The 12,550-nt window shown below is 43.1% G+C and overlaps 1 protein-coding gene across 1 annotated transcript; it reads right to left on the bottom strand.

The window, feature by feature from the left end:
• Nucleotides 1-791: 791 nt before the first annotated feature.
• On the bottom strand, nucleotides 792-11,812 carry LHX8 (LIM homeobox 8). Its single transcript, XM_053985136.1, has 8 exons — nucleotides 11,732-11,812; nucleotides 11,347-11,505; nucleotides 8,458-8,579; nucleotides 6,812-7,032; nucleotides 5,997-6,100; nucleotides 3,373-3,468; nucleotides 2,106-2,289; nucleotides 792-1,375 (listed from the first exon to the last, which is right to left on the bottom strand). The coding sequence occupies exons 1-8, from the start codon at nucleotides 11,810-11,812 to the stop codon at nucleotides 1,299-1,301; spliced, it is 1,044 nt and encodes a 347-aa protein (XP_053841111.1). The 3' UTR covers nucleotides 792-1,298.
• Between the last annotated feature and the right edge of the window lie 738 nt (nucleotides 11,813-12,550).

Below are 12,550 nucleotides of genomic sequence, written 5' to 3'. Positions count from 1 at the left end.
CACTAATGCATAGTTAGGAGAGGGAAAAAAAGGGATATGGACACATAGACCATTCCAAAGTATGGTTTCCTCTGATGCAAATAAAGTTTAAGTGAGCAAGGGGGAATCTAACTGTCTTAAGTCATTAAAGGAAGCTAGTCTTTGAAAATAAAAACCTGTTGAATTTGTAGTAACCTTTGTGCATCAAATTAGTGTACCTAAACATGCTCTACTAGTAAGTCTTAGCACATTAACAGCTCTAAACACAGTAGACTTTAGTGCATTTGACTGAATTCCAGTCATTGTTCATATGCAGTTTGATATTGGTCAGTTAAAATGCCAAACTAGATTTTACTTTTAAAAAGCAGCCTGTTCAAGTATTGCCTCTTATTTATTGCCCTGCTTAACAAAATCACAAGATAAAAACATGGAAGAAAACAAAAGCTGAAGTAAGAAAGATTCAAAATGTTAAAGCACATGTGACTTCAGGTCTTCCACTTGCCAAAGCACACAGTTTAAAATCTGTCCTACACGTCCCCAGTTTCCCTCTCCGCCAGGTGTGCATCCTCAGAAAAGCATTGCTTTGCATGTACCCACTTGTATAGCACATATTTGGAGTGTTTCAAGACCCATATAAGTCCATTAAATGATTTTTACTATCAATGGAAATAGATATGAGCCCTCCTGAAGGACTTCAGTGTAATGTTCCTCAATATACCAGGGACCTTCTCTTAAAATTGAAGATTCAATTTTAGCACTTGACAAATGATCACAGTTCAGCCATAGACACAGCAACATTTTTGCTTGGCATGCTACAGCAGAAACTTTATTCAGTTATTTTTGAAAATATTTGCAACCAAAATTTATTTTTGTAAACTCACAGAAATAAGCTTTAACATATAGGCTGTATACAACTCAAATACAGGTAATACTTTTAGCAATAACTTACAAATACAAACTAATGATAAACTACAATTTCACAAAGAATTGTAAACATTTTGCACAATTGTCAGTCCTTTCTTTTAGGCAAAGTGCTCTTTTGATGACAAATAAATTAACACACACAACTAGAGCGGACTACTTCCAGACAATACAAAAAGGTTTTAATAAGGCTTGTAAACAATGTAATAGTTACTTATGCAGAATCCATAAAAGTGTCTTGCAGGCTAAATAGATGTACATACCTGGGCAAAAATTTTTCTTGAAAATGCTCTGGGTGTTAAATAGAAAGTTAACATTAATATCTTTCCAATGATATTTTCAATACACTATGACTTAAGGTTACATCTTTAATAGTTTCGATCCCTGATGAAAAGGAATTAGGTATGACTTAGTGGCAGTTGTGTCATTGAATGGGGTAGCAAAGGCTGAAGTCCAAGAGCTGTAGGTGAATGAGCTACAAAAACAGAAACATTTACCAGTCAACTTCATTGAAAGTAGCAAAAGATTAAAAGTCAGTAAATCCACTGGGTAACAACAGTTCACTGTCCCGACCCTGCAGCATGTTGTGTTTTTTCTAACCCAGCATCTACCTTCCTCCACCCACAGGCCACCCTTAATACCACTGCTCTGGAGGAAAACAAGCTCAGGCCACAAATGCGGCTCAGCATGGTTCTCCCAAAACCTTCACAGTCCCTCCTAATCACAAATAGGAGCCAAAGTTGTTGACTTGCTGGGTTATAAGACAAACAAAGACTGAAGCACTTCTGACCACCAGGCTCTCCCCCTCCCTCCCGTTGTGCTTTACTGAGAGGAAAGCTGAAGCTCTCAGAATTTGCTGGATTGAGCGTACTCACAGTCCATAAGACAAAAGCCAGGGAGCAGGTGGCAAACAGTTTTCATTAAAAGTAAGTATTATTAAAATATGTGAAGTAGATGTTTAAATAAGTATTTAATTTCTTATTCTTGTTTTAATAGTCTAGAAGAAGCACAAATAGTGGTCTTCATACTCAGATCTTCAGCCATGCTACTGCAGTGAAGGGCTACTGCTTTCTTAATGAGGTGCAGATAGCAAGTACAGTACTGGTATATCCATTAGCTTTCTTTAATTAGAACTTGGTAAACTGTTCTTGCTATAGTTGATAATGTTTTTATGAGGAGAAAAACAGAAAAGCTGTTATACCTACCATCCATGTAGCTGTGCAGAGCAGTGAGCATAGTCCCATCCTGGGGTACATATGCAGAGTATGCCATTTCTTCTAACATGGGTGGGGACAACCTGGAGGGCTGAACTGCTGTGACAGGAGCAGTAGATGAATGATTAGGACTAACATGTTTCTTATGGCGTGCTCTGCAATTCTGAAACCATACCTGAAAAAGAGGGAAATGTACATCACATTGATAGATTGCATTCAATACTAGCACAACAACAACCTTGGAGCTTATCTTAAGCTGAGTTTGCATAGTTAATTTGGCCTTTGATACAATGCTGACAGTCCAAATGGAGAAATACCCATTCTAAACATACAAGTGTGGTCAAGTCAGGAATGAGTCTTCAGTACCCAGCAGCCCAGCAAGGACAAGGACTGGCACAGTGAGGGGCTGGGACCTCCCAGGGCCAGTGTGCCCCCAGGCCAAGCAACATCACCTGCAGCCCTGCTCTACTTGGGCCACACCACCCAGCACATCCCAGACAGAGTCTTCTCCCTGCCTGGAACTACTGACAGCAAAGCATCTTTCACATACAATACCCACTTGGCCTTTTCACATGGAAAAGAACACAAGATTCCTTTTTCTTTTTTTTTTTTTTTTTTTTTTTTTTTTAAGGATTGATTGCAGCAGCTAGATTCCTCACTTCTATAGAAACACTCTGTCAATCTTCCAGGCTAGAATGAGCCAAGGCAGGTCAAAATTTATTTTTATTTATATTAACATATAAATATATAATTTGTATTATATTTTAAAATCACATTTACATATAAAAATGCATCCATATGTTTGCTGAGAGACATCTTCAAGCAAGGATTCCAAGTTTGTGTTTCAGTTTTGGTTGTCATGGGTATATATTTTAACTCTGCTCTCTAGAATAAATGACCAGATATCCACTTGCTTCTAATGTCATACCAGACACTTTCCAAAAGAGTGCGGGTCTTAAGAACAGACTACTGCAGTCAAATAGGTATTTGGAATAACTTAATGCCAATTTCTATACTGTTTAGGCTGAGAAGTTTCTTCTTAGAAGACTTAATCCCTCAACACAAAGTGCAAGAGGAATACAGCAAGTTTTCCACATTACGATGCTTGTTCTAGACCTATTCCTGACTAAGGATGTTGTCCGAAATTAAAAGAGATTAGGTTCTTTTTCTGTGTTAGAATAACCTCAAAGAAAATTGTGGCTGAGCATTTCCAATGGATGAGTACCAGACTGTGAGTCAAGGAACTTCACACTGTTACCTGTATAACACGCCTGCTCAAGCCTGTTCTTTCTGCCAGTTTCTGAAGTGTTTGTGCATCTGGATTGTTGTCCTGAGCAAACTGTGCTTGCATAACCTGAAAAGGCAAGATGAGATTTCAGGAGCATTTGTGTTGAAAGCCACATTAGACAGTCTTCTCAGACTAAGGTACTACTACTCGCCTGTCTTCAGGAAACTTTTTTTTTTTTGTGGTCACTAGCCTCTAAAGAGTACCCAACACATTGAAACAAACAAAACAAAACCAACCAAACAAAAATGAAACCAACCAACCACAAAATGCCAAAGTACAAGTCCTTGCTATGCTTGAGTGAGCTGCGACAGTTACCAGAAATTAGAGAAATCCGTTCTGCTTGGCAGTAGAAGTCCTCTGCAAGATTGCATTACAAGAACTGTAGGAGAAAATTCACTGCAAAGCAACTCAAATATGCTCAACAAACACCTATAGCAGCAGACCACAGCATAAAAAAGGCATGAGCCATGATCCACCACTCTGAACTTGTCAATCACTATCTGCATCCTATGTTATATGGAGCAATTGATCTTGTCATCTCCATGGAGGATGCAGGAATGCTCTGTATTTCCTTTGCCTTTCACCAAGAAAGAGAGGCTCCACCGTGGCTGACCTGGCCTTTCTGGTGGTTTGGTTACTCATCTTTTCGCAGAAAACTGAAGTCAGCACTTGTCTTAAGGATATAAATTACACCTTTTTTGAGGAAGTAAATGTCAATTTGGCCTTCATCCTGAAGACTTTTCACAGGTTTTAAGGATTTGCCCTGTTTATGAAAGTAGGGCTTAATGGATTTCTGCAGGGTATCTTCAGCAATTTCAAAGCATTATTTTGGTTTTTGGATTTTTGGCCCATCAAACTTTGCCTTGCTTCATCTTTGAAGATTCAAACTACCTCTTTCCACATTCAGAAACAGTTTACTTTTGTCATTTTTCGTAGACTCACAGACTGGTTTGGGTTGGAAAGAACCTTAAGAGCTCACCTTGTTCCAACCCTATGCCATGGGCAGGGACACCTCCCACTGTCCCAGGCTGCTCCCAGCCCCAGTGTCCAGCCTGGCCTTGGGCACTGCCAGGGATCCAGGGGCAGCCACAGCTGCTCTGGGCACCCTGTGCCAGGGCCTGTCCACCCTGCCAGGGAACAATTCCTGCCCAGTATCCCATCCAGCCCTGCCCTCTGGCAGTGGAAGTCATTCCCCCTTGTCCTTTCACTCCAGGCCCTTGTCCAAACTGCCTCTCCAGCTCTCTTGGAGCCCTTTTAGGTCCTGGAAGGCGCTAAAGAACAAAACCATCAAGAAACATTCTTTTCTACAAGTACTTTGCGAGGTAATTACATGCTGCCACTCTGACAGCACACTTACACCAATGCTTCTCTTGTTGGAAGTAAAGTCTTACAGCAGCCCCAAGGATAGGTACAGAAGTGCAGCAAGCAGATAGAAAGTATCATTAAATAACAGGATGCCACAACACCTCAAACACCCGCTAAAGTATGTTACAATCTACTTTAAAATGTTACAATCTTAAAATGTTACAATCTATTTCAAACAGGAAAAGAAGGGAACATGGACGTTTCAATGACTGCAGCTGGGAAGAAGTCCTGAATACAGTTCCCATCCTAATGGCTGGTCTTATCTCCCTTTCAGCTTCTGCCGGGGAAAAAAGTTCCCTTTTGCTGAAGTTCAAGCTCAGTGTCTAGAGCCCTTGCCCTGTGCACCTGGCTGGATTATTGCTTATGTGCTTGTTTTGTATTAACACCACTTCCTGTCTCCAGTCATGACTACAATAGGAACCCAAGCTTTGAACAGCTCCATGCCCATTTTTATAGCACCACTTTAACACCTCACATGTTATTACATCTCAAGATGAGTTTCTCAACTGCTTTCACTATAAGAGGACAGGCCAACAAAACAACTCACATTGTGACCAGAAATTCAACAGACCTGTTAAACTGAAGGCAAGGATGTACAGCCAGGATTAGGTAAAAAGTCGCAGCTTCTTTCTCACTACAGGTTAAAACCGCTAAATCTTGTCTCACCATCCCCTCTTTCATTGGGGTGGGGCTATCTTAGAGTTTTTCCCTTGAAAGCTAATTTAAGTGGTTATCTAGAGTTTGAAATAGCTCTGGACTGTCTCAATAGGAGTTAACTCTTGTCAAGGCAACAAAAAGACAAGAAACCTGGAAAGCAGGGGAGATAATGGCACTACAACAATTCCCACTTCAATCCTATTAATGTCTTGAAATCACATACAGTATCCATCTTTAGTACTTTTCACATTATATAATCTAAAAAAATAATCTGTTGTCATTATGCTTAGTGGTTTAAATGGCTGATTAATTAGATTTAATTGCTCAATTAAATAGAAGCACCTTTTTTGTTTCCACTCTTCAGAATTATGACCTTCCCCCAGGGAAATAAAGAGCTTGAAGAGTACTATTTCATGTTAAACTTCCACAAACATGCTGTGTCTTGATAGTTTATGAAATAGTTTAAAGCATTCAAGCTTTTCTTTCCCCCTGTATGAATAAAACTTTATATTGGTTCAGCACCCATACGCTGAATTAACCTGAGCTACACAAGGTTTTAGCACTGTCTCTACCTGGAGTTGATCTGCTGTGAAGCTGGTCCGAGCTCTTTTTGCTGGTTTTGGATGATTAACATCTTGTTCTGTTAGTAATGCTCCTTCCACACTAATCCCATTACCTGGAACATTAAAAAGAAAACAACAATGCCTTCTAAACATTCACAATGATGTTGTAAGTCAGACTGCTCTCCAACAATAACCAGCAGCAGTTGGCCAGCTGAATTTCAGCTTAAAAAAAACATAATCTATTCAACATTCAATTGATCTAGCATCATAACACATTATGCCCTAAACAACTCCCTTGCAAGTGAGGGAAGAAATAAATCTAAGATGTTATTTTATCAAGAGGAGATGCTGTTATTTTTTTTTCCTTAGGGTACAAAACAAGTTCTACAGACTAAAAAAACAACAACAACAACAAAAAAAAAAAAAAACCAAAAAAAAAAAACCAAAAAAAAACCAAAAACCAAAAAAAAACCAAAAACCAAAAAAAAAAAACCAAAAACCAAAAAAAAAACCAAAAAACCCAAAAAACAAAACAAACAAAAACAAACAAAAAAACCAAAAAACCCAAAACCAAACAAACAACCCCCAAAAAAACTCCAAAAAACAAAAAAACCCCACCAACCTAAACCAAAACAGCAAAACCAAAACAAACAAATAAAATGCCCTGAACATGAAATAATTTACCATTACTTTGATTCAAGTACCTGTGCTTCCAGTCTTAGTAAAACAGTCAATTATCTCTGAGTATGGAAAATGAAGTCAATCCCAACAATTTCATTAAATGTGAACCATAAACATAGTTCTTAACACAAGCAGTATGTTACCATTTTCAACTTCTCTTTTCAAATTGTCCAACATGCAGTCGTAATGTACTCTGCAAAGGACTTTCTCCTCGACCAAAGCGAACTCCTCTCCAGTCGAGAGCTGTCTTTTGCAGGAGAAGCACGCGAAGCACGCCAGGTGGTACACGTTCCCTTTGGCCCGCCGCACCCAGTCGGTGGAGTGGATGTGCCGCCCGCAGCGGGAGCAGCGGGTGCCGTAGCGCCTGCAATGAGAACGGCAACTGGGGAAACTTAGACACCAATTTGGGCAAAGCCAAGCTCCGGCAGGATTAGAGGTGACCGGGTTGTGGCAGCGCAGCTAAAGCCCACGGCATGACTGTGTTGGCATTGCAGAAAATGAAAATCAGCAAGTTTCTATATGATAGCTTAAGGCAAGACAATACTGAAATACAAACGTTGGTATTTTCAGAAGTCAAAGAGCAAAACCGAAGCATTTTAACTGCTACATGAATTCATAGCTTCTCATCATTCCTTTGATAAAGATAATTACTCTTAAACGCTGAAAGATGGAAACAGCAGACTGTTCAAAATTCTTCCTGTTTTTCAAAAGCTGAAAGATGGAAAAAGCAGACTGTAGAAAATTCTTCCAATTTTTCAAATGTATTTCACATTACTCTAGCGGTAGTCTGAACTAACATATTTAGCTAGATTACCCCTTTACTAATCTTTCGGCATCTTCAGCAGACAGGGGAAAACCTGCATCTTCATAGTTATTTCCTCAATTCACTAAAAAAAATCTGCCTTATTACACTAGAGAATTTCTCTTTGAAGAGGAAAGTATGTTGATTATTTAGATGAGAATTTGTCCCAAAGGTCTTTGCAGACTAAAATTTTTTTCAAGTCTCACAAAATTTAGCTTTTTCAGAAGTTTACAGCATTCAGCTTGCCCCCTCCCACTCTGTGTCAAACTTGACTAGCTGTATGCAATCTATTCACTGCACAGATGAGAATCCCAGAAACAGTTTAGTCTAGCAATCTAACTAGAGAAGTACTAGCAATCGCATCAAAATTAACAGCAGCAATTTTTACTGCTTTCTGAATCAAGGACTTTGCATCCTGAATACTGCATTGCCAACACAAATAATATTCTCCCTTGCAAGATTAGCCATAATTTTGAAATAATCACATTCTAAATCAAACTGATCACAGAAAGGTATAACTGCTGAAAGCTTCTTTTAAATATAATGGGATTTATTCTGGGTTGATTATGTAGCTCCTTGTGATGCCTTAAGCCCCACATCAGTAAAGCACTACTCCAAACAGATAAACTCAATTTTGCATTACATTCTCAGCCAGCATTATCCAAGGATGGTTCTTTACAACCACACTGTGGCAGGGACTCTGACATTTTTTCCCCCCTCGGTGCATACACAAATAAGTGATGGTATAAATACAGAAGCTATGTGCAACAGGGGAAGGGCAGATTGGAGACATAGCAGGCAATCACATTACACAGACTTAGAGTTCCCCAAGTCCCTCCGCAAGAAAAGTTAGAGTTTAAACTGCTGAAAATAAACCTAGCAAGTGAAAAGGAAAGAGCCTCAAGTGAATTTCAGTTATGGCTGAAGTGAAAAGCAACAAGCAAGTATAACAAGTTATCTGATAAATTATATTCCTGGATGATATACCTGAAATAATCAAGTTTGCAGAAGATATCTTTATCTTTGATGTAGCAGCTGGTGTGCCTTCCCAGGGACGTTCTGCAAACACTGCATGAGAGGCAGCGCACATGCCAGCAGAGGTCGTTTACCTGTAAAAACCCAACAAAAAACCACCCCTCAGTACCTGTACTATCAATATTGCATTTTATATTTACAAATTTTGTTTTTCTCTGGAAATGATCGAAAGTTTTATGCACCATGATTCACAGAAAAATTATCTTGAATGCAAAACGTTTTCCCTATAGAACTGCATGTATATTGAAGGTAAACTAGTTTGATTTGAGTCTTCAGACTTTCATGGGTTTGTAATTAAAAGCAGTAGAAGAGGAAGCAAGAGATACAAGTTCCATGCAGGTGTTTTGGGCCCAGTTCTGTTCTCATAGCATTAGTAAGAGAGCAAGTTTTGGCCTTATGTGACCTTGGGAAGGCAACAAACTTACACACTTCTATTTCCTAGTCTGCATAAATTCCTGCCTAACAAAAAACAAACGTTGCAATGTTATTTAAAATTTTAAAACATGAGTATTGAAGGGAAAAAACATCTGTCAAATAGAAACACACCATGAACCACTCCTCCATTTGTCACATTTCTGTTAAAGCAAAACTGGTGAATGGCATCTGAGTTTCAAGACAGCAGCAGGTGTTTTAATAGCAAGTTCAATATTTCTTTAATATGTCAATAGCAAAACTAAACATAGTCATGGAATGCAGTAGAAATCAGCATTTTTAAAAACTTACATATAATTTTGGGGCACATAAAATAAATAAAATGAGAGCAACTATTTTAATTTCTGCTTTCCTATAAAAGGAACTCTTAATTGCGCAGACATTGCGCATCACCTAAATAAATCATTTGACAACCCAAGACTCCCAGTGACCACAAAAATTAAGTAATAACCCTCTGGATAATCCCATACTGTATAGGAGGAATTCTGAAAACCAAAGAATGATTAAGTTTAGATTTTTTTTTTTCCCCGCTGAGCCAATTTCTCATCTCATACCAAACAGCCCATATATTCCCTATGGAAAAGCAGATTTGAGGTAATCTGGAATATACCTTTCATCAGAGCATGGTCAGACAAACCTCAGAGAAGGCAAGGCATGGACTCCAACACCCATGCTGGGATCACCCATTTCAGTTGTTCTTCAGGCTGTAATATTGCAGTTTGCCCAATACTTTCCTAACCCTTATCCTTGTTGGCAGCCACCTTCCCATATGCTGACAAGTTTACACCCCAATATATGAAACTGTTGACAGTAGTTGATAGCTGTCACCAAACTCACCCTCCCAGCTATCTCTCAGAAAGGCCGCAGAATGGAGGAGCAGTGCTGAGCCAGACAGAACCTGCCCTGCAGCCAGAGCTCTGCAGCCATGCCAAGGCTCCCTGGGCCTCCCCAGGTCCGCACCAAGCCCCGGCACGCAGCTCTATGCAATGTGAGCTGACATCCCAGCCACTCAGAGCCAACTACCTCTTCTTCAGAGATCCACGCTCTTTCAAAGAGCAGGACACCAGCAGCTTCCGTGGTTGTCCCATTTAATGTCATTTGTCCGTGTTCTTACTTGTCAACTGACAGGGATGAAGTTGAAAGGTGTGCTGCTGTTGTACAGTAGCATACCAGCATCGATTCCTCTCTGTCTACACAAGAAGCAGTAACGGCTAATTTAAACTCAAGACTAAATAACTTAGAGGTCTTTCGCTCCAAGTCCCGTTATCCTGGTTGTTCAGATAGGAGATAGCAGTGATCAGTAAACTATATGTGAGTTGCCAAAACGTCACGGGAGCTAAAAGAAGTGAAATTGAGTTCAAGTCAGTTTTGTTCCTTGTTCACCTGCCTGTATTGTGCCAGCCCAGGCTACTGCAAGGGGGACAGGGTCACCCGAACCAGGGATGCATGGCAGCTCCTGTGCCAGCCCCATTTTAAGTGAACACTAGCTCCCACAGGCATTTTCCTTAAACCTCCTCACTTCAGCCAAGACCTAACTGGATTATTTATTAACACCACAGACGCGCTTCCAGGGGTGTCACCCACTATCACTTTGCAACTATACAACAACTTTGTTTAAGGTTAACGGAATCAACTGACTTTTGTCATGATCGTAACTCTCACTTTTGAAAGGAAAGACGGCAAAAATCTGACCCAGAATAATTTTAACGGCTATAATACGAAAGGCAAATAAACTTCCCTCTCACCCCTCCCCCCGCAGTAATACTTCATGTTGAAAGTCACTTGGTTTTGTTTGTTTGTTTTTAAATTATCTTTCTCGGTTCTGATTTCTAAGACAAGAGAACTGCTCTGCACGCACGCAGCTCGCTTCCTTCAAATACGTTAGTTAATCTCCTTTTGCAGGAATAATTTATGCCATTTCTCAAGAGGCAGTTTTGGCTTTGAGACTCACGACGTTCCCCCCCAGACCTACTTCAGTAAAATGCAGGTCGCGCCGTCGCCGTCGAACCGAGAGCGCGCAGGAGTCACCGCGGTCGGGACCCCCCGTTCCCATTCGCTTCCCCACTTCTCCCAGTGCGTCAGGAGCACGCAGCCCAGCACAAGTAGCGTCACCCGAAACACCGACAGCAGCTAGGGTCCCCTCTCTGGCCCGAACTCCGCGAACAAGCGCGCTGGGACTTCGCACTCCCTTGTCCGCGGCAGCTCCGCGTCGTCCGGGGAGGGGAGGGCTGACCCGTGGCAATAGGGCGACCCGGAGGGCTGTACCCTCGGATCCCACCGGGGCCAATTCCCCGAGGCTCTCCGGGCACTACCGGCGCCCCGGGTAGGCTCTACCTAAGCGGGCCGCCCTCCGGCTTCAGCGGTGCGGGAAGTTGCCACACGAAGGGGGCTCCGGATCGGCGCCCTTACCTTGAGCAGGTACTTGTCCACAATCTCCAGGCCGCAGCTGCTGCAGACGCATTTGCCGGGGGCGCAGCCCGAGCCTGAGGCCATGGACCGCGGAGATGAGGAGGGTGACAGGGCAGCGGAGGAAGAGCAGGAGTCCTCGTCAGCTGCTGCGGGGCTGGCCTGCGGGAGCGCGGGGAGACCACGGTCAGCGCCCCGCCACGCCCAGGAGCTCCGCGCCGGCCCGGTCTGGCCCGCCGACGCCTGTGGGTCCCGCCAGCTCTCAACCAGGAGCCTGGTGGCGGCCGCAGTGTCCGCGAGACCCGGCAGGAGCGCCACGGCCGAGGCCACCAGACCCGCCGGGCCGCGCCAGGCGCCCGAGCCGCGCCGCCCCCCCCCGCCCGCGCACCTTCTCCGCCGGGCCCCCGAGCGCGGGCAAGTCCTTGTCCTCCAGCCTGCAGACGAACATCGGGTCACTCTTCCAATACATGGCCCTGCCCTACCACATACCAGCCCCCGGCGGGCGGCGAGCCGGCTCCGGGGACCCCGCGCTGGTCTCTGCTCTCAGCGCCTGCAGGAAAAAAGTTTTGTTTTCAAGTGGGTGGACCTGCCCCGCTGGCCTCACCTCCTGCACAGAACCCGCCTTCCAGCGCGGCGGGGCCGTTATCTCCACTAGCGAGCCCGTGCGGATTTAGTTAGGGGAGGAGGCACGGAACCCCCCAACATCAACAACAACAACAAAAAACAACCCCCCTGAGAACCCCCTCACTTCTCTTAATCTTTTACCACAGCTTCCCCCCATCACCCCAGTCTAAGCACACGTTCCAGTTACATCTCCCTATCAGCGAAGAAAACAAACACGGAGGAAAGCGAGAGCCAGTGTGAGCGATTTTCTCACACTCCTAAATCCCAAACTCCAAGCGAATCCTGTAGCTTAAACTCACAGCTCCTCCATGTATCTCACTACCTCACCTCCTGCTTGCACCTTCCGTAATAAAACCTTTCTCATTTAGCTAAAACAGAAGGACCTGAGCTGTGGGAGCTTAGAGCCGGAGGAGCACTTCCACAGCTGCGGCTGATTAACACCGGTGTCCCGGTGCCACCGCGAACAGAGGGTGAGGAGGCGACTGTCCCTCACTACCTGCAGAACCAGCTGGTGTCTCTCCGTGGAGTTACGGGCACCCTTTCTCCACGATCACGAATTTTGCCCGCAGAGTTCCCTCACACC

This window comes from Vidua macroura, chromosome 9, assembly GCF_024509145.1.
Source record: "Vidua macroura isolate BioBank_ID:100142 chromosome 9, ASM2450914v1, whole genome shotgun sequence".
NCBI classification, from domain to species: domain Eukaryota; kingdom Metazoa; phylum Chordata; class Aves; order Passeriformes; family Viduidae; genus Vidua; species Vidua macroura.
This window is presented reverse-complemented; position numbering and strand designations above follow the sequence as displayed.

Excerpts from the sequence above, each read along its gene's own strand:
- LHX8 (XM_053985136.1), bottom strand. The coding sequence starts at position 11,812 with ATGTATTGGAAGAGTGACCCGATGTTCGTCTGCAGGCTGGAGGACAAG. Across the intron at positions 2,290-3,372 it reads TGAGCAGGCGTGTTATACAG|GTATGGTTTCAGAATTGCAG; the intron begins GTAACAGTGTGA and ends CCTCTTTTTCAG. Across the intron at positions 1,376-2,105 it reads TCTGCACAGCTACATGGATG|CTCATTCACCTACAGCTCTT; the intron begins GTAGGTATAACA and ends CTGTTTTTGTAG.